At 42.1% G+C, this 26,036-nt stretch overlaps 1 protein-coding gene and 1 long non-coding RNA gene across 2 annotated transcripts; both read right to left on the reverse strand.

Annotated features, from left to right (window-relative positions):
* Positions 1–513: 513 nt before the first annotated feature.
* LOC123744248 (uncharacterized) lies at positions 514–2,724 on the reverse strand. Its single transcript, XR_006770843.1, has 4 exons — positions 2,668–2,724; positions 2,322–2,458; positions 2,114–2,223; positions 514–1,634 (listed from the first exon to the last, which is right to left on the reverse strand). It is a non-coding gene; the product is annotated as an uncharacterized lncRNA (long non-coding RNA).
* A 9,165-nt stretch (positions 2,725–11,889) lies between these two features.
* LOC123744260 (centromere-associated protein E) lies at positions 11,890–25,719 on the reverse strand. The gene is made up of 3 exons (XM_045723113.1): positions 25,278–25,719; positions 12,938–13,039; positions 11,890–12,692 (listed from the first exon to the last, which is right to left on the reverse strand). The coding sequence occupies exons 1-3, from the start codon at positions 25,423–25,425 to the stop codon at positions 11,890–11,892; spliced, it is 1,053 nt and encodes a 350-aa protein (XP_045579069.1). The 5' UTR covers positions 25,426–25,719.
* Between the last annotated feature and the right edge of the window lie 317 nt (positions 25,720–26,036).

Raw genomic sequence — 26,036 nt, forward strand, 5'->3', positions numbered from 1 at the left:
GACTGACTCTCCAGCAGACGGACAGGCCACAAAGGTCTACACTCGTAAATATGTAACTTGCAATTTATTTTCGAATGAGCGGCCGTTTATGTGCAAAGGGTTAGCATTTCCATGAGCCTAGATAACAGATGTGTGTACGATAGTGGAGTCCTTCGTCTGTTCTCCTGCTCTTTCTTACCTGCCCCTCCCATTCTATTGTCTACCAAGCCGTCATATCGATTTAGTCCACTAGGGACATTTCATGGCTTTGTGTTAGTAACCAATGAATAATCTATCCTGTGTGTTTTTATGTAATTCTGTGTGATTATTTAGTTAGTTAGTAAATAAATAATGAAGACAATTTGTAAATCCCTGATTCATCATTTATGCTAGGCTTCGTACACATATCCAAGGGTTTGCGACATTCAGAATATGACTGATGAGGTAATAATACATTCAGTTGTGAAGGTAATCGATAAGATATGAAAATATCTGAAGAGAGTTAAAATTTTCAAAAATGTAACTCTTTAAATAACATTTTCACCTGGTTCCCCGACTTCCTAGTTAATTACTGTTTACATGATTAGTTTAATTGTGCAGTAATTACACAGAGAATTGATTTGATAACATAAGTGTTCCCATTAATGATTGTCCACAGACACGAACGATAGAGAGTCAGCCAACGTTATGACATCTCCATGTTAGATCAACTATTATACAGTAGAGAACAGTCCTTCTAGACTCCATGTTTGATCAACTATTATATAATACAGTGTGACATTTTCTCTGTGTTTATCCACTCATATGTTTAGAATAATGCTGCTTCTCTAATAACCAACTTTGTTGGGTTCATGTGTGTAACTGATTGACTGTACATGGGAGGAATCCACACTATCACTGAATAAGCAATTTCCCAGTACAGCCAGAACATTGCTCTGGGAACCAAAAGGAGTATCTCAGTTTCAAGGTAAGAAGCCTGGTGTGGTATCAGTCAGTCTCATGCAGGAACCAACCGTGCTTATATGACTTGTTTGTGTCGCAGTTTAAAGGGTCTCAAATCAAATCAAACTTTATTAGTCACATGCTCCGAATACAAGAAGTGTAGACTTTACCGTGAAATGCTTACTTACAAGCCCTTAACCAACAGTGCAGTTCAAGAAGAGTTAAGAAAAATATTTAGCAAGTAGACTAAACTAAAAAGTAATAATAATAAAAATGAACATCAGGCTTGTGTTGAGTCAGTGAACCTCGATGACTGAGATAATAAAGATTGATTCATTTCCTTTGAATTTGAGTCCTTAGTGGTGAATTTCCACAACAACAGAGAGAACAGTTATTCTGTTATCAATTCATTGTATTGTTATTGCATATGTTTTGTTGGTTTGATTATAATGTATTATTCATTTGCATTGTTATATATTGTATGTACTTGACAAGGTAAATAGAATGAGCAGAAAATAGTTTACGATTGATAGTACTTATCATAATCCTATTTAGCAGTTCAAAGTACCGAGGATGAATCCTATTTCTCACAGATCCATCTGTATTTATAGGAACAGTCATAGTCCCACCATTCTCCTGTGTCTGATGACCTGGAGTAGAAATACACACAGTTCTCAGCTCTTCCACCATTAGTCTCTCCACTGTTCCAATACCTGTAGAAGAAACAACACACAGAATCAGGCTGTCCACTATTCCAATACCTGTAGGAGCAACAACACATAGGATCAGACTGTCCACTGTTCCAATACCTGTAGGAGAAACTGCACATAGCATCAGGCTGTCCACTTTTCCGTTACCTGTAGAGGAAACAACACATAGAATCAGACTGTCCACTGTTCCAATACCTGTAGGAGAAACAACACAGAATCAGGCTGTCCACTGTTCCAATACCTGTAGAATAAACCACACATAGGATCAGACTGTCCACTCTTCCATTACCTGTAGGAGAAACAACACATAGAATCAGACTGTCCACTGTTCCAATACCTGTAGGAGAAACAACACATAGAATCAGACTGTCCACTGTTCCAATACCTGTAGAAGAAACAACACATAGAATCAGACTGTCCACTCTGAACCTACTTCTCCAGACAGTGATGTCATGGTGACACAGAATTCATGAATGTCTTACTTTGTGGTAAGTGGTGTGTTGTCCACCCATTTCCAGGTCCCCTCAGTAACAGAGTCAGTCAGACCAATCCAGACATAGTTCTTCCGTCCACATAACCAATTGACCAATGTCTGTAGTAGTGGGAGAGAGACAACATTGTTAAAACATACCCATTACTGCTCGCTATCTCTCTCTCTCTCTTTTTTCTCTATACCTCACACACACACACCTGTTGTTCTTGGCTGTTGATGACCACCAGGTCTGCTCCTCTATTTCTGCAGTCCTGTCTGCTCTCCTCCCAGGATTTGGACTCAGTAGAGACGTAGTAACAACTGCTACCAAGCTTCTTCCATCCTTGAGGACACACTAGAAGTTGAACATTTCTTGCTTTAGTCACTTTAATACAACATTGAATTAAGTATCAATCAAACACTCAAGTAAGACATGGCACTAACTAATGGATGGTTTGGAAGCATCATTTTTCATTTAATATAAGTTAAATTCCTGTCTGTAAGTGACATGTGAACTGATACAGAGACTGTCAAACAGAACAATCATGAGACAATTTGACTCACCTTTCTCAACTGAAGATTGTTTCAGACGTTCTATCTCTTTCTGTAGCTGGTCTCTCTTTGGTCAGGGTGTTGCAACTGGTCTGTAGCTGGTCTCTCTCTTTGGTCAGGGTGTTGTAGCTGGTCTGTAGCTGGTCTTTCTCTTTGGTCAAGGTGTTGTAATTGGTCTGAAGCTGGTCTCTCTCTTTGGTCAGGGTGTTGTAACTGGTCTGTAGCTGGTCTTTCTCTTTGGTCAAGGTGTTGTAACTGGTCTGTAGCTGGTCTCTCTCTTTGGTCAGGGTGTTGTGACTGGTCTGTAGCTGGTCTCTCTCTTTGGTCAGGGTGTTGTAACTGGTCTGAAGCTGGTCTCTCTCTTTGATCAGAGTGTTGTTGCTAGTCTGTAGCAGGCCTCTCTCTTCAGTCAGGTTGTTGCTGCTGGTCTGTAGCTGATCTCTCTTTGGTCAGGGTGTTGTTGCTAGTCTGTAGCAGGTCTCTCTCTTCAGTCAGGATGTTGCTGCTGGTCTGTAGCTGGTCTCTCTCTTTAATCAGGGTGTTGTTGCCAGTCTGTAGCTGGTCTCTCTCTACAGTCAGGTTGTTGCCGCTAATCTGTAGCTGTTCCCACTCTTTAGTCAGGGTGTTGGAGCTGGTCAATTGGTTTCTCTCTGTGAAATAATACGATCAACGACAAAGGTAACAGTGGAAATGTTAATCAGATATTACCAGGGTTGGGGTCAATCGCATTTCAATTCCAGTCAATTCAGGAAATACACTGGAATTCCAATTGATTTCCAATTCTTGGAATTGGAATTTGGTTTACTTTCTGATTTGACTGGAATGTAAATGTAATTGAACCCTGGTCATTACACCACTGATGATGAAGAATGTTTGAGTGAGAACATAAACTCACGGTAGAGTAACAGGCCTATGATCCCAGCCAGTAGGAGAACACACAGCAGCCCAAGACACACTGCAGCAGCTCCAGAGTATCTCTTCCACCACTGACAAAACACTGAAACAAATTATTACCACAAGAGCTTGCTATTTTTCAGCTTTTTATTTGTGTCTACATTTGTTTTCAGTTGCTCTTTGAATCAGTGAGGGAAGTACACAAGCTTGTCATGTGACAGAACACCAGAACTAAGTTCCAGTACCTCACATTTTATACTGCTTGACTTCCAGAACCTCTTACAGAATATTGGCTTAAACATATTGGATAGTTCAGGCACCCAAAATGACTGCCGGCACCTATTTCAATCCAAATTAAATTTCATTTGTCATTTGCTTCGTAAACAACAGGTGTATGCTAATAGTAAAATTCTGACTTACGGGTCCTTTTCCAACAATGCCGAGTTGATGATACAACATTTAACCTCTATGGGACCGGCGGGACGAATTCGTCCCACCTACGTAACAGCCAGTTGAATCCTGTGGCACGATTTTCAAAACCTTTGAAATGCTATTACTTCAATTTCTCAAACATATGACTATTTTACAGCTATTTAAAGACAAGACTCCGTTAATCTAACCACACTGTCCGATTTCAAAAAGGCTTTACAACGAAAGCAAAACATTAGATTATGTCAGCAGAGTACACAGCCAGAAATAATCAGACACCCATTTTTCAAGCTAGCATATAATGTCACAAAAACCCAGAAGACAGCTAAATGCAGCACTAACCTTTGATGATCTTCATCAGATGACACACTTAGGACATTATGTTATACAGAACATGCATTTTTTGTTCAATCAAGTTCATATTTATATCAAAAACAGCTTTTTACATTAGCATGTTACGTTCGGAAAAAGCAAACTTCCAGGGAATTTACTAACAATTTACTAAATTACTCACGTATAAACGTTCACAAAAAGCATAACAATTATTTTAAGAATTATAGATACATTACTCCTCTATACACTCGATATGTCCGATTTTAAAATAGCTTTTCGGATGAAGCACATTTTGCAATATTCTGAGTAGATAGCCCGGCATCACATAGGGCTAGCTATTTAGACACCGCAAGTTTAGCCTTCACCAAAATCCCATTTACTATAACAAAAATGGTCTTACCTTTCCTGTTCTTCGTCCAGAATGCACTCCCAGGACTGCTACTTCAATAACAAATGTTGGTTTGGTCCAAAATAATCCATCGTTATCATCCGAATAGCGGCGTTTTGTTCGTATTCGTCCCAGACACTATCCGAAATGGTAATAATGGTCGTGCAATGCATGGCGCATTTCGTGACAAAAAATTCTAAATATTCCATTACCGTACTTCGAAGCATGTCAACCACTGTTTAAAATCAATTTTTATGCCATTATTCTCGTAAAAAAGCGATAATATTCTGACCGGGAATCTGCAATTAGCTAAACAGCCAAGGAAAATACCGCACGGGGTCGAATCGGGCACGCGCCCTAATTCCATTGTCCTCTGATGGGCCACTTTGAATAGGCATAATGTGTTTCAGCCTGAGGCTGCCTCGTCATCGTTCAGGTTTTCCCGGGCTCTGAGAGCATATTGGAGCCCCTAGGAAATGTCACGTTACAGCTAAGATCCTGACTCTTCAATGCACAGAAGCAAGAACAACAACACCTTGTCAGACAGGCCACTTCCTGCATGAAACCTTCTCAGGTTTTTGCCTGCCATAGGAGTTCTGTTATACTCACAGACACCATTCAAACAGTTTTAGAAACTTTAGGGTGTTTTCTATCCAAAGTCAATAATTATATGCATATTCGAGTTACTGGGCAGGAGTCGTAACCAGATTAAATCGGGTACGTTTTTTATCCGGATGTGGAAAATACTGCCCCTAGCCCAAAGAAGTTAAAATAGTGACACAAGGAATAAATACACAGTGAATAATGATGAAGAATAACAAGTCTAAATAGCATGGCTACAGAGCATTTGGAAAGTATTTCGACCCTTGACTTTTCCACATTTTGTTACGTTACAGCCTTATTCTAAAACGGATGAAATTGTTTTTTCCTCATCCCAAAAAAAAAGTCTAACTTAGTTGCCAGAAAGGGAAGGACATTTCTCCAAGGATTTCACTTTTAGGCCAAATAGTGACTTTAAACAGTTACACAGTTAAATGGCTGTGATAGGAGAAAACTGTGAGGATTGATCCACATTGTGGGTACTTCAGCATTGCTAACCTAATTGACGAGTGAAAAGGTGGCTTGTACAGAATATAAATATTACATAACATGCACCCTGTTTGCAACAAGGCACTTGAGCTAACTGCAAAAGCATGTGGCAAAGCAGTTCACTTTTTGTATTGAATACAAAGTGTTATACTCTGGGGTAAATCAATACAACACATTACAGTACCACACTCTCCATACTGTCAATCAGAGTGGTGGCTGCATCATGTTAAGGGTAATGCTTGTAATCGTTAAGGACTGGAGTTTTCAGGATAAAAAATTAAACAGAATGGAGCAAAGCAAAGGCAAAATCCCACAGGAAAACCTGGTTCAGTCTGCTTTACACCAGACACCGGAGAAAAATTCAACTTTCAACAGGGACAATAAACTTAAAACACAAGGCCAAATCTGATCACTTTTTGGAGTTTGCAGGGAGTTAAGTATTGACTTAAATCTGCATGAAAATCTATGGTAAGACTCTGAAAATTGTTGTCTAGCAATGATCAAACAACCAATTTGACCAAGCTAGAAGAATATTTTTAAGAATAATGGGCAAATATTATACAATCCAGGTCTACAAAGCTCTTAGAAACTTACCCAGAGACTCACAGCTGTAATCACTGCCAAAGGTGATTCTGTAACATGTACTGTCTTCGGTGTGTGTGAATATTTATGTAAATAGAAATGTCAGTATTTATTTGTGTGTGTGTGGGCATATCAAATCCAAATTTTATTAGTCACACCCAATAATACAACAGGTGTGTAGACTTTACAGTGAAAATGCTTACTTCACGAGCCCCTAACTAACAATGCAGTTAAAACATTTCAACAATAAAAATACTGGATAAGAATAAGAAAGTCAAAAGGAACAAGTAATTAAAGAGCAGAGTAAAATAACAATAGTGAGACTATATATACAGGGGGGTGCCAACAGAGTCAATGTGTGGGGCACCGGTTAGTGAGGTAATATGTGTACATGTAGGTAGAGTTATTAAATTGACTATGCATAGATGATGACAACAGAGATAGCAGCGGTATAAAAGAGGGGGAGCGAGGTGGGGGAGCAAATGCATAGTCTCAGGTAGCCATTTGATTAGGTGTTAAAACAGGAGTCTTATGGTTTGGGGGTAGAAGCTGTTTAGAGCCTCTTGGACCTAGACTTGTTACTCCGGTACCCTTTGCCGTCGTAGTCAGAGAGAACAGTCTATGACTGGGGTGGCTCGAGTCTTTGACAATTTTTAGGGCCTTCCTCTGACACCGCCTGGTTTAGAGGTCCAGGCAGTGATGCCCAATCCAGTCAGGATGATATTGATGGTGCAGCTGGACTCTTTTGAGGATCTAGACCCATGCCAAATCTTTTCCAGTCTCCTGAGGAGGAATAGATTTTGTCGTGCCCTCTTCAAACTGTCTTGTTGTGCTTGACCATGTTAGTTTGTTGGTAATGTGGACACAAAAGGAACTTGAAGCTCTCAACCTGCTCCACTGCAGCCCTGTCAATGAGAATGGAGCGTGCTCGGTCCTCTTTCCCCTGTAGTCCAAAATCATATTGTGTGTGTGTGTGTGTGTGTGTGTGTGTGTGTGTGTGTGTGTGTGTGTGTGTGTGTGTGTGTGTGTGTGTGTGTGTGTTTGTAGAGTCCAGTGTGTGTGTGTTTTGGGAGTCCAGTGTGTGTGTTTTGTAGAGTCCAGTGTGTGTGCATAGAGTCAGTGTAGAAAAGGTGCAAAAGGTTTGTGCTTGTTGGTGTGTGTGTTTGTCATCATGAAATTCCAACCAATCAAGGAGAGACTTTGTTATTTCTTCAAACAATCAATCTTTATTAATAATTGCAATAATGGAGTTGATGAACTGTGTGTGGAAGGTCATGTGCCTTAAGGAGTTCAGGAACCTCATATAGTCAGGCTGTCTCATACAGAAAACAGGTGATCTTGGCATGTGCCGTGTTGGGAGAAACAGGACTAAACTGTTGTAAATGGTATACAATTGGTTCGTCTCGTCTCCTGTAGCAACTGCCGGTTCTTCTAATCCTATAGTGACACTTCCTAAAACACAACCAGAGCAACAGGAAACAAATCACTCTAACTAGTTAGCCAGCAAACGTTTCACACCCATTAACCCTAAACACCACAGCATTAATTTTTCTCCCACAACGAAACTGAAAGCCAGGACTGCTTTATCAGACTGGTGTGGGGGAAACACACTGATCTGCTTTTGTTTGAAAGTTAAAGTTAATTCTCTTCTGACTAACAGGAAACCATAGGTCGCGCCATTCAGCTCTTGGTTGTGCGCCCAGGAGCTGAACAATGGAGGGGGTGGGGTCTAATTCCCTAGTTAGAGTTTCTACACTGCACACACATTTCTATCTTACATGATCTAGTTTCTCTAATAATAATAACTAAGCAACTCAGCTTAAGGAAAGATTTTTGAGCATACACAAGAATCAGTAAGGTTTACCAGAAAATTGCCCTTACTGTGTGTGTGTGTGTGTGTGTGTGTGTGTGTGTGTGTGTGTGTGTGTGTGTGTGTGTGTGTGTGTGTGTGTGTGTGTGTGTGTGTGTGTGTGTGTGTCTAGCACTATAACAGCATAAATGTTACAATAATGATCACCAACTCCATCTTGCAGGGCATGATGGGTCTTTTGTTGTTGTAAATATGATCATCAATATCAATGGTCTTTATTTCATTGGGTTCTTAAGTCTTCAAAATCCATTTGTGTATTCATAATTCCTTTGACATCTTTATACGCTTGTGCTCAAATGCAGTAACAGTAGACTGTGCTTCCTGTTCATCTAACTTCTACTGCTGTAACTTCTGCTGTAACTTCTACTGCTGTAACTTCTACTGCTGCTAACATCTACTGTTGTAACTTCTACTGTTGTAACTTCTACTGCTGCAACTTCTACTGCTGTATCTTCTACTGCTGTATTTCTACTGCTGTAACTTCTACTGTTGTAAGGTCCTGCTGTTATCTCAGTTGGCAAGTTTGTGTCTGTTCTCTGCACAGCTGGAGCCTCTGTGTGACTCAGTCTAGCGCAGAGACAGTTTTAACTGTCAACCTCATTAAAAACTGTCTAGCAATAGTATGACACTAACCACCACCATGTACTCCAACTTATTTTCACCAGAAAACCACGTTTTGTTTGTTTCTTACAGTGTAGATTAGTTTGTATATTTAGTTTATATTAGTTTACCACAGTGTAGATTCGTTTGTATATTTAGTTTACATTAATTTGTTTACCACAGTGTAGATTGGTTGTATATTTAGTTTATATTAGTTTAGTTCACCACAGTGTAGATTAGTTTGTATCTTTAGTTTATATTAGTTTAGTTTACCACAGTGTAGATTAGTTTGTATATTTAGTTTATATTAGTTTAGTTCACCACAGTGTAGATTAGTTTGTATATTTAGTTTATATTAGTTTAGTTCACCACAGTGTAGATTAGTTTGTATATTTGGTTTATATTAGTTTAGTTTACCACAGTGTATATACATTTTGATGTATATACATGTGATTAAAGCATTGAATATTTTACATGCGAGTAAAATGGGATTACACACATCACAGAAGCATACTGTAGTTCTGAGAGGTTACTATCACTACAGGTGGATTCTACTAATCACAGCTTGATGATGAAGAGTTAATTATTATCTTTGTAGTGTTGTGGCAAGAACTAAAACATGCACCTCTTGGGGTTCCCAAGTTTGAGTCTTGCCCTCTGTGGTCGTCCATCAATGGCCAGTTTAATACACTATGCTGTTTCTGTGTGACATGACACCAGAGAGAATAGTTATTCAAAGATGTCTCTGTCTTTCTCCAGAGAGGGTTTGAGGTCTACATTTACTGTATCCTGTGTGACATTGACACCCAAGAGTCAAGAGTTATTCAGAACATTTATACACACTTCTTCTTTCTTCTTCTTCTGATCAATTGCATAGACCTGGCTCAGATTAGAGTACTACACTTCTCAAGGGGGTGTGTCTGAGGAGTCCTGTGGGTAATTCCTCCTTCTTACACCAGTAATAAGGGGTGTGTCTGAGGAGTCCTGTGTGTAATTCCCTGCCTTCCTTTCACCGGTAATAAGGAGGTGTCTGAGAGTCCTGTGTGTAATTCCTCCCTTCATTCACCAGTAACTAAGGGGTGTGTCTGAGGAGTCCTGTGTGTAATTCCTCCCTTCCTTCACATACATAGTAAACATTTCAGCATTTGCCGTATGGTTAGTGAGGGAAGTCTATGTTGCAAATGTGCGGTCCTTACACAGATGTCCATGAACGTTTGTTTTTTCATCATAAAGGGAGGTTTCTGAGTCAAAGGTGAACAAGGTGATTAGCTCACTAATGAACTCTAAATCCAAAGATGTGTTGGGGCTGACTCTACCTTTCTTAAAAATCTACACCGAGTCACTCATTGGCCCCATTACTAAGGTCACCAACACATCTATTGGTCTGGGAATTTCAAGGGTATGGAAGTCAGCCATAATAACGGCCATCTTTAAATCGGGCGACCCTGCTGGCGTGAAGTAACTACAGGCCCATTAGTATACTACCTGTGGTGTCGAAGGTTGTTGAAAAGTGTGTAGCAGAAAAGCAGTTTTCCCACCTCAACAACAGCCCTTCACATTACACTCCATGCAGTTTGGCTTCAGCGCGAAACACTCACAGAAGCTTAACCAACTGCTTTCTTCTGGAAAATATGAAGTCCAAGATGAACAAAGGGGCGTTGTTGGGGCTGCGCATTTCTGACTATGAGAAGGCTTTCCGATACTGTTAACCTTAAAGTTCTCATCACAAAATTGTCCAAGTTCAACTTTCCCCGATGCCTTGAGATGGATGAAATCATACCTTGAAGGCAGAACTCAGTGTGTCACAGTGAGCAATGAGCTGTCGCCCACTCTTAGCTATGATGTGGGTGTACCCCAAGGAGTCAATAGAGGCCCCTCCTGTTCAGCCTGTACATTAATGATCTGCCTTCCCGTCTGCACTGGGTCTGAAGTTCAAATGTATGCAGATGATACAGTGATATATGTGCATGCAAAGAGCAAACAACAACTGCACAAAACTCACCACTGTAATGGTCCAGGTTACAAAAGTGGCTCAGTGACTCGTGTTTGCATCTCAATGTGAAAAAACAGTTTGCATGTTCTTCACAAAGAGGGCAACAGATGCTACTGAGCCAGATGTCTATGTGTCGGGGAGAAGCTCCAGGTAGGTATCTGATTTTAAGTACCTTGAATCATACTTGATTCCACCTCTCTTGTAAAACGCATGTAAAAGGTATTCATATAATTAAATTCACTATTGTCTAAACTTGCCGATTTTAAAATTCTAACCCTATGATAGCTATGTACTTCGAATATTGCAATATGTGCTTTCACCAAAAAGCTATTTTAAAATCGGACATATCGAGTGCATAGAGGAGTTCTGTATCTATAATTCTTAAAATAATTGTTATGCTTTTTGTGAACGTTTATCGTGAGTAATTTAGTAAAATGTTAGCGAATTCCCGGAAGTTTGCGGGGGGTATGCTAGTTCTGAACGTCACATGCTAATGTAAAAAGCTAGTTTTTGATATAAATATGAACTTGATTGAACAAAACATGCATGTATTGTATAACATAATGTCCTAGGGTTGTCATCTGATGAAGATCATCAAAGGTGAGTGCTGCATTTAGCTGTCTTCTGGGTTTTGGTGACATTATATGCTGGCTTGAAAAATGGGTGTCTGATTATTTCTGGCTTGGTACTCTGCTGACATAATCTAATGTTTTGCTTTCGTTGTAAAGCCTTTTTGAAATCGGACAGTGTGGTTAGATTAACGAGAGTCTTGTCTTTAAATGGCTGTAAAATAGTCATATGTTTGAGAAATTGAAGTTTTTGTATTTTTTGAGGAATTTGTAATTCGCCCACGCCTATCATTGGATATTGGAGCAGGTGTTCCGCTAGCGGAACGTGTTTAAGTATCAATCAAACACTCAAGGAAGACACTAACTAATGGACGGTTTGGAAGTCAGTTTTTTCTCACATATTTCCTTTAATGTAAGTTGAATTGCCGTCGTGGCATGTGAACTGATAACAGAACAATCATTAGCCAATTTCACTCACCTTTCTGAACTAAAGATTGTTTCCAGACATTCTGTGTCTTTTTGTAGCTGGTCTCTCTCTTTGGTCAGGGGTGTTGTTGCTGGTCTGTAGCTGGTCTCTTTCTGCAGTCAGGGTGTTGTTACTGGTCTGTAGCTGGTCTCTCTCTTTGATCAGGGTGTTGTTACTGGTCTGTAGCTGGTCTCTCTCTTTGGTCAAGGTGTTGTAGCTGGTCTGTAGCTGCTCTCTCTCTTTGATCAGGGTGTTGTAACTGGTCTGCAGCTGGTCTCTTTCTGCAGTCAGGGTGTTGTTACTGGTCTGTAGCTGGTCTCTCTCTTTCTTCATGGTGTTGTAGTTGGTCTGTAACTGGTCTCTTTCTGCAGTCAGGGTGTTGTATCTGGTCTGTAGCTGGTCTCTCTCTTTGGTCATGGTGTTGTAGTTGGTCTGTAACTGGTCTCTCTCTTTGGTCAAGGTGTTGTAACTGGTCTGTAGCTGGTCTCTCTCTTTGGTCAGGGTGTTAGAACTGGTCTGTAGCTGGTCTCTCTCTTTGGTCAAGGTGTTGTAACTGGTCTGTAGCTGGTCTCTCTCTTTGGTCAGGGTGTTGGAACTGGTCTGTAGCTGGTCTCTCTCTTTGGTCAGGGTGTTATAACTGGTCTGTAGCTGGTCTCTCTCTTTGGTCAAGGTGTTGTAACTGGTCTGTAGCTGGTCTCTCTCTTTGATCAGGGTGTTAGAACTGGTCTGTAGCTGGTCTCCCTCTTTGGTCAAGGTGTTGTAACTGGTCTGTTGCTGGTCTCCCTCTTTGGTCAGGGTGTCGGAACTGGTCAATTGGTTTCCCTCTGTGAAATAATACAATCAACAACCAAGATAAAAGTGGAAAAGTTAATCAGACATTTCCCGGATTGAGGTCAATTTCAATTCCACTCAATTCAGGAAGTACACTGGAATTATTTTCAATTAGAAACATGTGGAATTGGAATTTGGTGTATTTTCTTAATTAAATTGAATGGAATTGAAATGGAATTGAACCCTCGTCATTACACCACTGATGATGAAGAATGTTTGAGTGAGAACATAAACTCACGGTAGAGTAACAGGCCTATGATCCAAGCCAGCAGGAGAACACACAGCAGCCCCAGACACACTGCAGCAGTTGGGAAATGTCTCTTCCACCTCCAAAGATACACTGAAGCACATATTATTATCATAAGAACTTGATCAAGCTATATGTTTTTCATTCCAGTTGCTCTTTGAATCACTGAGGGAAATACACAAGCTTGCCAAGGGACAGAACACCAGAACTGAGTTCCAGCACCTCAGATATTCTACTGTTTGAGTTCCAGAACCTCTTACAGAATATTGTCTTAAACATATTGCAGAGGTCAGACACCCAAAATGACTGCCGGCATCTATTTCAATCTAAATCACATTCCATTTGTCAATTGCTTCATAAAACAACAGGTGTATGCTAATAGTGAAATGCTGACTTATGGGTCATTTTCCAACAATGCAGAGAGAAATAAATAGAAATACTGACAAGGATTAAATAACGAATAACATTAACAAGTAAAAATAACATGGCTATATACAGGGAGTACCAATACAGTGTTGATGTGCAGGGGTACAAGGTAACCAGAAAATTTATTTTCCAAATTTTGTGTTAGTCTGAATAAAATTTAAAAAATTGTCACTGTTCTGGAAATATGTTTTTAGAAATGTTTACAAATGAATTAAAAATGAAAAGCTGGAGTATTGTGAGTCAATAATTATTCAACCCCTTTATGGCAAGTCTAAATAAGTTCAGGATTAAACATTTGTTTAACAAGTCACATAATAAGTTGCAAGGACTCACTCTGTGTGCAATAATAGTGTTTAATATGATTTTGTACCCCACACATACTGTATCTGTAAGGTCCTCAGTCGAGCAGTGAATTTCAATCACAAATTCAACCACAAAGACCAAGGTGGTTTTCCAATGCCTCGCAAAGGGCACCTATTGATAAGTAAAAAAGAAATACAGATGTTGAATATCCGTTTGAGCATGGTGAAGTTATTACACTTTGGATGGTGTATCAATATACCCAGTCACTAAAAAGATACAGGAGTCCTTCTTAACTCAGTTGCCGGAGAGGAAGGAAACCGCTCAGGGATTTCACCATACGGCCAATGGTGACTTTAAAACAGTTACAGAGTTTAATGGTTGTGAAAACTGAGGATGGATCAACATTGTAGCTACTCCTCAACACTAACCTACTTGACAGAGTGAAAATAAGGAAGCTGTCCAAAATAAAAATACTGTTAAAAGTGTGGCAAAGAAATTACAATTTTGTCCTGAATACAAAGTGTTGTATTGGATTTTCCCAAAACATAACACATTGGAGTACCACTCTCCATAGTTTCAGGATTAAAAAAAGAAACGGACTGGAATTAAACAGGCAAAATCCTACAGAAAAACCTGGTTGTTTGCTTGCCACCAGACACTGGGAGAAAATGTCACCTTTCAGTTGGACAATAACCTAAAACACAAGGCCAAATCTACACTTGTAGCACCCGACGCCGGAGATGAGAAGCAGGTATGGGGAGTAAAAATGTAATAAGGAACAGACATGAAACAAGACAGGCACAGGCGTCAGCACACGGGCAGAACAACGACATTCGACAATCAATGCAGCAGCGGGGGAACAGAGATAGGGAACTGACAAATATAGGGGAGGTAATTTCGCGATGCGCGTGACGTGGAAAGGCAGGAGTGCGTAATGCTGGGGAGCCTGGCGTCTTCGAGCAGCAGGGGAGGGGGAGCAGGCGTGACAACACTGGAGTTTGCAGAGTTACAGGTTTGACTTAAATCTGCTTGAAAATCTATCGTAAGACTTGAAAATGGTTGTCTAGCAATTCTCAACAACCAATTTGACAGAATGGGGTGAAGAATTTTGAAAATAATTTTGAATACCAATGTTACCAATGAATACCAATACCAGGCCAAATATATACACTTGTCCCCTCCTTGTTCAGTTTTTTTTTTTTTTTTTTTGTCTATCTCTTACCAAGTTGACCGTTTTTACGGGGTTTTGGAAGAAATCATACCATCAATGACTGTCTTATAACATGAATATCTGAACAGTCTTATATCTATTATAGACGTTGTGGCATACAGCAGGTCAGCCACCAGGGGAGACTCGTCGAGGCCTGGTGACAGATGGAGTACACATCACAAGGCGATGGCTCCACCTGCTGGACGTGCCAGGTCTCGACGGGCTTTCCGGCCAGGACTAATTGGGGCTGATTGGGAGCTGGTGAGTAATCAAGGACTAACTGCTCACCAGCTGTACAAATCCCATAAAGCTGCCAGAAGGGCAGCACACAGGGGAGAGAGTGAGGGAAGAAAGGTCTCCTGTATATTTGGGGACGGTTTCAGAGGTAACAGGAGTGAGTTCAGTTTTTGATCCCAACAGGATACAGCAAGACCCGGAGCCCAGAAGACGATATCCCGGAGAGGGTCTCATGGGGGAGACCTATCCTTTTCTTTTGAACTATTATTTTAATAAACACCTTTGAAACTGAGCTAATCCTTCTCTGTCCGTGTCTGATCTGTGTAAACATTTTGACCCACCCCCCTGGTCTGCCACAACGTGTTTGCGCAGTAGCGAACCTATAGGCATTCAGCATTCAGGTTCGTGATTCTGAAAGGACAGCAACCGTAATTCCAGCACACTCATGTAGGAGAGGGGACTTTTTATCCTCTCTGGGCTAGGCGGGACGAAATCGTCCCACCTGCTCAACAGCCAGTGTAATCCCGTGGCGCGATTTTCAAATACCTTAGAAATGCTATTACTTCAATTTCTCAAACATGACTATTTTACAGCATTTTAAAGACAAGACTCTCGTTAATCTAACCACACTGTCCGATTTCAAAAAGGCTTTACAACGAAAGCAAAACATTAGATTATGTCAGCAGAGTACCCAGCCAGAAATAATCAGACACCCATTTTTCAAGCTAGCATATAATGTCACAAAAACCCAGAAGACAGCTAAATGCAGCACTAACCTTTGATGATCTTCATCAGATGACACACCTAGGACATTATGTTATACAATACATGCATGTTTTGTTCAATCAAGTTCATATTTATATCAAAAACCAGCTTTTTACATTAGCATGTGACGTTCAGAACTAGCATACCCCCGGAAACCTCCGGTGAATTTATTAAATTACTCACGATAAACGTTCACAAAAAACACAACAATTATTTTAAGAAATATAGATACAGAACTCCTTTGTGCAATCGAGGTGTCCGATTTTAAAATAGCTTTTCGGTGAAAGCACATTTTGCAATATTCTCAGTAGATAGCCCAGCCATCACGGCTAGCCATTTAGACACCGACCAAGTTTAGCCCTGACCAAACTACGATTTACTATTACAAAAGTTTGATTACCTTTGTTGTCTTCGTCAGAATGCACTCCCAGGACTGCAACTTCAATAACAAATGTTGGTTTGGTCCAAAATAATCCATCGTTATATCCAAATAGCGGCGTTTTGTTTGTGCGTTCTAGACACTATCCGAATTGTAAATAAGGGTCACGAGCATGGCGCAATTCGTGACAAAAAATGTCTAAATATTCCATTACCGTACTTCGAAGCATGTCAACCGCTGTTTAAAATCCATTTTTATGCAATTTTTCTCGTAAAAAAACGATAATATTCCGACCGGGAATCTGCGTTTAGGTAAACAGAGGAAAGAAAACAAAGCATTCGGTCGACGCGGGCACGCGCCTGAGTCTCACAGTACTGTAACCAGCCACTACCCAAACGCACTACTTTTTTCAGCCAGAGCCTGCAAAGCCACGATTCAGCTTTTTGCCGCCTTCTGAGAGCCCATGGGAGCCGTAGGAAGTGTCACGTAACAGCAGAGATCCTCTGTAATGGATAGAGATGGCAAAGAAGGCCAAGAAATGGTCAGACAGGGTACTTCCTGTACAGAATCTTCTCAGGTTTTGACCTGCCATTTGAGTTCTGTTATACTCACAGACACCATTCAAGCAGTTTTAGAAACTTTGGAGTGTTTTCTATCCAAAGCCAATAATTATATGCATATTCTAGTTACTGGGCAGGAGTAGTAACCAGATTAAATCGGGTACGTTTTTTATCCAGCCGTGTCAATACTGCCCCCTAGCCCTAACAGGTTATAAAACAAAAAGGGCCAGTAGTGTAGTGAAGGATATACGCAGGTTTTTCCGTGGGCATTGTTTATACTCACTTATTAATCCCTACTAATGTGTAGTGTAGTGGAGTGGAGGTATACGACTTATCAATTATGCAGTACAATAGAAGAATCGTACACAAAGTAGCCTACGTAATTGCAAAGCAAGTGAAATATATTCACATGCGCGCCCACACACAGCCTAGTTTCAGTGGAATATCATCTGCAAGCAGCCAGAGCACACAGCTTTCAATGGCCGATTACGGGAACGACGGAGGGAGAGGAAATTCGATTTCGCTCGCACGTCCAGGGATTCCACCTTGCCTCTGAGTCATCCCGGAAGTCCCCGACGGTCCCGTTGCAGAGAGAACTCGAAGCTTCCCGACCCCGAGAGTCGCCGAAGTCGGCCGAGTCACCACTTCCCGAGCCTATGCAACTAGGCAGAACTGGGCTGTCGCCAGCGGAATGGCAATACAGGATCAACACGAAGAGTTGTCTATATTGCGGGACTCTTGGTCATTTTGTGTCCTCTTGTCCTTTAAAAGACCAGGCTCACCGGTAGGAGCGAGTACTCTGGTGGGTCATATGGAGAACAGGTCTGCTTCCCTTGCTCGCACCCCTTTTCATGCCATTCTGCTGTGGTGTAACCAGTCTAAATCTCTTCGGGTCCTCATTGACTCTGGGGCCGATGAGAGCTTTTTGGGACGCTACCCTGGCTTCCAAGCTGAACATCCCCACTCAGCCTCTCTCCACTCCCATGGATGTTAGAGTGCTGGACAGGTGCTCTATATGCCGGTTCACTTATAATACCACTCTCATCAACCTACAGGTGTCAGGGAATCACAGCAAGACTATTCAATTTCTCTTCATCAAGTCCCGTGGTTTTGGGATTCTCCTGGCTCCAGCGACACAATCCCCTCATCAACTGGTCTACTGGTGCCATCATGGGCTGGAGTCCGTTCTGCCTCGCCCATTGTCTGAAGTCAGCACAACCTTCCCCGGGGTGTCTTCCTGGGGGCTCAGAAAGTGCCCTGGACCTCTCCGCAATCCCCGCAGAGCACCAGGACTTCCGAGAGGTGTTCAGTAAGGCCCGGGCCATTTCGCTTCCGCCGCACAGACCCTATGACTGCGGGATTGACCTTCTCCCTAGCAACACGCCGCCCGGGGACGCCTGTACTCTTTGTCAGTACCAGAGACCAAGGCTATGGAGACCTACATTGGGGCCTCCCTAGCTGCAGAATTTATCCGTCCCTCTTCCTCTCCCGCCGGTGCAGGGTTTTTCTTCATGGAGAAAACGGACAAGACCCTGCGCCTGTGCATTTACTAGCGAGGACTCAATGGCATTACTGTTAAGAACCGTTACCCGCTACCACTCATTTCCTCTGCCTTCGAGCCGCTCCAGGGAACCACTGTGTTTTCGAAGTTGGATCTACGGAATGCCTACCACCTGGTGCGGACACGAGAGGGGGACGAGTGGAAGACCGCCTTCAACAAGGCCAGCAGCCACTACAAGTGTCTGGTCATGCCTTTTGGCCTCACCAACGCCCCTGTTGTGTTCCAGGCTCTGATAAATGATGTTCTCCACGACATGTTGAAACGGTTCGTCTTCGTCTACATTGATGACATCCTCGTCTTCTCCCGCTCCCACCAAGAACACATGCTCCACGTCCGGCAGGTTCTTCAATGCCTTCTGGAGAATCAGCTATTTGTGAAGGCAGAGAAGTGCGAGTTCCATCTCTCCACCATCCCGTTTCTGGGCTACATCATCTCTGCTGGGAGAGTCCAGATGGATCCCGGGAAGGTGAGAGCAGTGGTGGATTGGCCTCAGCCTACGGCCAGGGTGTAGCTACAACATTTCCTGGGGTTTGCCAACTTTTATCGCCGCTTTCTCCAGGGTTACAGCACCCTGGTTTCCTGTCTGCACTCACCTCTACCAAGATTCCGTTCACGTGGTCCGCTGCTGCTGACCAGGCGTTCCGGGACCTCAAACATAGCTTCACCACTGCGCCAATCTTGGTTCATCCTGACCCTTCCTGTTAGTTCGTGGTGGAGGCCGATGCTTCGGATGTCGGAGTGGGGGCTGTCCTGTCCCAACATTCTGCCCTGGACCTTAACCTCTATGGGCTAGGTGGGACGTGACCCATAGAGGTTATAAAGTTCATATTTATATCCAAAAACAGCATTTTACATTGGCGCGTGATGTTCAGAAAATGTATTCCCACCAAAACTTCCAGTGAATGTGCACATCAATTTACAAAAATACTCATCATAAACGTTGATAGAATTTACAACAGTTATTGAAAGAATTATAGATACACTACTCCTTGACGCAACCGCTTTGTCAGATTTCAAAATAACTTTACGGAGAAAGCACATTGTTCAATATTCTGAGTACATAGCTTAGCCATCGAAGCAAGCTATACAGCTCCGCAACAAGTTCTGGCATCAACAAAACTCTGAATTAGTATTATAAATATTCTCTTACCTTTGCTGATCTTCGTCAGAATGCACTCCGAGGACTCCTACTTCCACAAGAAATGTTCTTTTTGTTCGAAATACTCCATATGTATGTCCAAATACCTCCACTTTGTTCGTGCATTCAGATCATTATCCAAAGGCATAACGTGCGAGCGCAGTACCAGAGACGAAAAGTCAAATCGTTCCATTAACGTTCGTAGAAACATGTCAAATGTTGTTTAAAATCAATCTTTAGGGTATTTTTAACGTAAAAAGGCGATAATATTCCAACCGGACAATAGCGTATTCATTCCAGGAGAAAAAGAAGGAACGGCGCGCTCGCGGGCTTGCGCATCACCAAGCCCTTTGTCCTCAGGCAGTCCACTCATTGACTGAGCTACTATTCTCTGCCCAGTAACAGGAGGATGAAAAAACTTTCTAAAGGCTATTGACAGCCAATGGAAGCCTTAGGAAGTGCAACGTGACCCCACAGACACTGTAGTTTCGATAGGGATTCAAAAGAAGAACTACAATTCTCAGATTTCCCACTTCCTGGTTGGATTTTTCTCAGGTTTTTGCCTGCCATATGAATTCTGTTGTACTCACAGACATCATTCAAACAGTTTTAGAAACTTCAGAGTGTTTCCTATCCAAATCTACTAATAATATGCATATTCTCGTTTCTGGGCAAGAGTAGTAACCAGTAATAATATGTAATAGTAACCAGTAATAGTAACCAGTAATAATATGCACATATTTGACTCTGGGCCCTAGTATTAGGCAGTTTACTCTGGGCACGCTTTTCATCCGAAATCGAAAATACTGCCCCCTATACCCTAAAAAGTTAAGCTGCATCCCTGCGCCTTCTTCTCCCACCGCCTCAATGCCACGGAGAGAACTACGCTGTGGGGAATTGGGAGCTTCTCATGGTGAAGATGGTATTGGAGGAATGGGGGCACTGGCTGGAAGGGGCGGAACATCTGTTCATTGTGTGTACCGACCACAAAAACCTGGAGTATCTCCGCACCGCCAAGCGCCTCAACTCCAGGCAAGCAAGATGGGCCCTGTTGTTTACCCTGTTCAACTTTTCCCTCTCTTACCGGCCAGGGTCCAAGAACTTCAAGTGGATGCCCTGTTTCGCAGCTATAGCCACAGTTTCCACCCCGGAGCTCGAGACCATCCTTCCCACCTCATGCCTAGCGACGGCACTCAGCTGGGGTATAAGGAAACAGGTCGTGGAGGCACAGCGGTCCCAGCCAAACCCTGGGGGGGCCCAGATAACTGAATATTTGTGCCTGACGCTGTCCACTCCGGTCCTGGAGTGGGCCCATTCTCCCAGGCTTGCCTGTCACACGGGCTCCCGTCAGACCCTGGGCTTCGTGCGACAACGCTTTTGGTGGCCTACTATGGTTCCGGATGTCGGCGCGTTTGTTGCTGGCTGCACGGTCTGTGAGCAGAACAAGACTCCTCGGCAAGCTCCGGCTGGTCTACTTCAACCACTGCCTGTCCCTCACTGTCCCTGGTCCCACATATCCCTGGATTTCGTCACAGGTCTCCCCCTGTCTGAGGGCAACAGTGCCATCCGACTGTCGACCGGTTTTCCAAAGTCGCCCACTTCATTCCTCTCCCCAAACTACCCTCTGCCAAAGAGACGGCCCAGCTCATGGTGCAGCACGTGTTCCAGAACCATGGACTGCCCGTGGACAGTTCCGGGGTCCTCAGTTCCGTCCCAGTTCTGGAAGGTGTTCTGCACCCTCATTGGGTCATCGGCCAGCCTGTCCTCTGGTTTCCACCCACAGTCCAACAGCCAGTCGGAGTAAGCCAACCAGGACCTCGAGACTACTCTGTGCTACCTGGTCTCTGCCAACCCCATCACCTGGAGCCAGCAGCTTGTGTGGGTCGAATACGTCCACAACACCCTTCCCTGCTCTGCCACGGGCCTATCTCCATTTGAGTGTTCCCTGAGGTATCAACCCCCGCTCTTCCCCGAGCGGGAAGAAGAGGTCGGCAAATCTTCTGCCCAGATGTTTGTCCGCCGCTGTCATCGTACCTGGAGGAGAGCCCGGTCAGCCCTCCTCAAGACCTCTCCAGGTATCAACAACAAGCGGATCGCCATCAGACCCCGGCTCCCTGGTATCGTCTCGGGCAGAAGGTATGGCTATCCACTCGGGATCTGCCCCTCTGGGTGGAATCCCACAAACTCTACCCCCAGTTTATAGGCTTGATCCCCATCTCCAAACTGAGCCTGCCTACCGTCCTGTACCTTTGCCCCACCTATCTGGATAACTGAGCACTGCCTGCCCTTGACCTGTCTTTTGCCTGCCCCTGTTAGATTAATAAACTGTTACTTCGACATTGTCTGCATCTGGGTCTTATCTTAAAACACGATAATTATTCTGAATGTATAAGAATGCATACAGTTGAAGTAGGAAGTTTACATACACCTTAGCCAAATACATTTAAACACAGTTTTTCACAATTCCTGACATTTAATCCTTGTAAAAAACCCTGTCTTAGGTCAGTTAGGATCACCACTTTATTGTAAGAATTTCTAATGTCAGAACAATAGTAGAGAGAATGATTTATTTCAGCTTTTATTTCTTTCATCACATTCCCAGTGAGTCAGAAGTTTACATACACTCAATTAGTATTTCGTAGCATTGCCTTTAAATTGTTTAACTTGGGTCAAAAGTTTCGAGTAGCCTTCCACAAGCTTCCCACAATAAATTGGGTGAATTTTGGCCCATTCCTCCTGACAGAGCTGGTGTAACTGAGTCAGGTTTGTAGGCCTCCTTGCTCGCACATGCTTTTTCAGTTCTGCCCACATATTTTCTATAGGATTGAGGTCAGGTCTTTATGATGGCCACTCCATGATGCTGCCACCACCTTGACTTTGTTGTCCGTAACTTCTTTGGGCTCAACTCCCGTTTACGGGATCGATTTGATAACATCCGGTGAAATGGCAGAGCGCCAAATTCAAAAAATATATAAAAAATATTTAACTTTCATACATTCACAAGTGCAACACACCAAATTAAAGCTTAGCTTCTCGTTAATCTAGCCACCGTGTCAGATTTCAAAAAGGCTTTACGGCGAAAGCAACCCATGTGATTATCTTAGGACAGCGCCCAGCATACCAACACATTAAAATCAGATTTCAACCCGCCAGGCGCAACACAAAAGTCAGAAATAACGATTTAATTCATGCCTTACCATTGAATAACTTCTTCTGTTGGCACTCCAATATGTCTCATAAACATCACAAATTGTCCTTTTGTTCGATTAATTCCGTCGTTATATCTCCAAAATGTCCATTTATTTGCCGCGTTTGATTCAGAAAAACACCGGTTCCAACTCGCCCAGCATGACCACAAAATATCTAATAAGTTACCTGTAAACGCTGTCCAAACATTTGAAACAACTTTCCTAATACAACTTTAGGTATTTTTTTACGTAAATAATCGATCAAATTTAAGACGAGATAAACGGTGTTCGATACCGGATAAAAACAACGTGAAGCACGTGACCTGGAGCGCGCATCAAAACTTTAGAGTGCACTAGGCTGGACCCTCGTTCTGAACTGCCGTACTTCTTCATTTCTCTAAAGAAAAACATCAACCAATTTCTAAAGACTGCTGACATCCAGTGGAAGCGATAGGAGCTGCAATCAAGTGCCTTATAAATCTAGATACACATAGAAAACTCAGTGAAAACACTGTCACCTCAACAACAACAAAAATTCCTGGATGGTTTGTCCTCGGGGTTTCGCCTGCCAAATATGTTCTGTTATACTCACAGACATAATTTTAACAGTTTTAGAAACTTTAGAGTGTTTTATATGCATATCCTAGCTTCTGGTACTGAGTAGCAGGCAGTTTACTTTGGGCACGTTTTTCATCCGGACGTCAAAATACTGCCCCCTAGCCCAAAGAAGTTAAGCCATTTTGCCACAACTTTGGAAGTATGCTTGGGGTCATTGTCCATTTGGAAGACCCGTTTGTGACCAAGCTTTAACTTCCTGACTGATGACTTGAGATGTTGCTTCAATATATCCACACCATTTTCATTCCTCATGATGCCATCTGTTTTGTGAAGTGCACCAGGAATTGTGATACAGTGAATTATAAGTGAAATAATCTGTCTGTAAACAATTGTTGGAAAAATGACTTGTGTCATGCACAAAGTAGATATTCTAAACGATTTGCCAAAACTATAGTTTGTTAACAAGAAATTTGTGAAGCGGTTGAAAAACGAGCTTTAAAACTTCTTATGGGTATGTGGAAGGCTACCGTCCCACCTGGCCAACATCCAGCGTCCCACCTGGCCAACATCCGGTGAAATTGCAGAGCGCCAAATACAAAAACAGAAATACTCATAATAAACAGTCATGAAACATCAAGTGTTATACATCGGCTTAAAGATTAACTTCTTGTTAATCCAAAGCGGTGTCAGATTTCAAAAAGGCTTTACGGCGAAAGCATACCATGCGATTATCTGAGGATTGCGCCCAGCACACAAAACATTACAAACAGTTACCAGCCAAGTATTGGAGTTACAAAAGTCAGAAATAGTGATAAAATTAATCACTTACCTTTGATGATCTTCATATGGTTGCACTCACAAGACTCCCAGTTTCACAATAAATGTTCATTTTGTTTTCAATAAAGTCCCTCTTTATATCCAAAAACCTCAGTTTTGTTGGCGCGTTTTGTTCAGTAATCCAATGGCTCAAAGGCTGTCACAACAGCCAGACGAAAATCCAAATAGTATCCGTAAAGTTCGTAGAAACATGTCAAACGATGTTTATAATCAATCCTCAGGTTGTTTTTAGCCTAAATAATCGCTAAAATTTCAACCGGACAACAGCTTCGGTCAATATAAAAGAAAAACAAGATAGGCGCGCTCTCGGTCACGAGCAGAAAACCAGCTCTGGGGACTTTCCACTATCCACTTACTCAGAGTGGTCTTACTCCCTCATTTTTCAGAATACAAGCCTGAAACAATTTCTAAAGACTGTTGACATCTAGTGGAAGCCATAGGAAGTGCAATTTGAGTCCTAAGTCATGGGATACTGTATAGGCAGTCAATGGAAAACTACAAACATAAAAAGATCCCACTTCCTGGATGGATTTTCCAGTTCTGTTATACTCACAGATGTTATTCTAACAGTTTTGGAAACTTTAGAGTGTTTTCTATCCAAATCTATCAATAATATGCATATCCTAGCTTCTGGGCCTGAGTAACAGGCAGTTTACTTTGGGCACGCTTTTCATCCGGAGGTGAAAATAGTGCCCCCTAACCTAGTGAGGTTAATGACTCCAACCTAAGTGTATTTAAAGTTCCGACTTCAACTGTATGATTTCTGAAAAATGAACACAGAAACACTGTACATCAACTCGTATTATGGTTGTGATTTGACAAAATTACAATCATGGTCTTGAATTGGACTCGCATTTTTCTGGTCTCGGTCTTCACTCGGTCTCCCTTTAGATGGTCTGAAACACAACACTGATGAATACTATCTGAAAGTACTGTACATATAGGAATGGGTAAAGTGACTAGGCAACAGGATAGTAGACAGGAGCAGCTGTGTGTGTGTGTGTGTGTGTGTATTGGGGTGTCAGTGTGTTGGTAGAGTCCAGTGTGTGTGCATAGAGTCAGTGCAGGAAAGTTAGTGCAAAAACGTGTATGTCTCTGTGGGTGTGTGTGTGTGTGTTGGGGTGTAAGTGTGTGTCAGTGTCTAGCACTATAACAGGATAAACTGTTACCCGAATGTTGATCACCAACTCCATACTTCTTGCAGGGCATGATGGGTCTTTTGTTGTTGTAAATATGATCATCAATGTCAATGGTCTTTATTTCATTGGGTTCTTCGTCTTCAAATCCATTTGTGTATTCATAGATTCCCTTTGACATCTTTATACGCTTGTGGTCAAATGCAGTAACAGTAGACTGTTGTAACTTCTGTTCATCTAACTTCTACTGCTGTAACTTCTACTACTGTAACTTCTACTGCTGTAACTTCTACTGCTGTAACTTTTACTGCTGTAACTTCTACTCTTCTAACTTCTACTACTGTAACTTCTACTGTTGTAACTTCTACTGTTGTAACTTCTACTGTTGTAACTTCTACTGCTGTAAAGTCTGCTGTTATCTCAGTTGTAGGTTTGTGTCTGTTCTCTGCACAGCTGGAGTCTCTGTGTGACTCAGTCTAATGTAAGAGACAGTTTTAACTGTCAACCTCATTAAAGGGGAAACTGTCTAACCAATAGCATGACACTAACCACCACCATGTGACTCCAGACTTACTTTCTGAAAACCATTTTTGTTTCTTACAGTGAAGATTAGTTTGTATATTTAGTTTATATTAGTTTACCACAGTGAAGATTCGTTTGTATATTTACTTTATATTAGTTTAGTTTACTACAGTGTAGATTAGTTTGTATATTTAGTTTATATTAGTTTAGTTTACTACAGTGTAGATTAGTTTGTATATTTAGTTTATATTAGTTTAGTTTACCACAGTG

Source organism: Salmo salar, chromosome ssa08 (genome assembly GCF_905237065.1).
Source record: "Salmo salar chromosome ssa08, Ssal_v3.1, whole genome shotgun sequence".
Classification (NCBI taxonomy): Eukaryota; Metazoa; Chordata; class Actinopteri; order Salmoniformes; family Salmonidae; genus Salmo; species Salmo salar.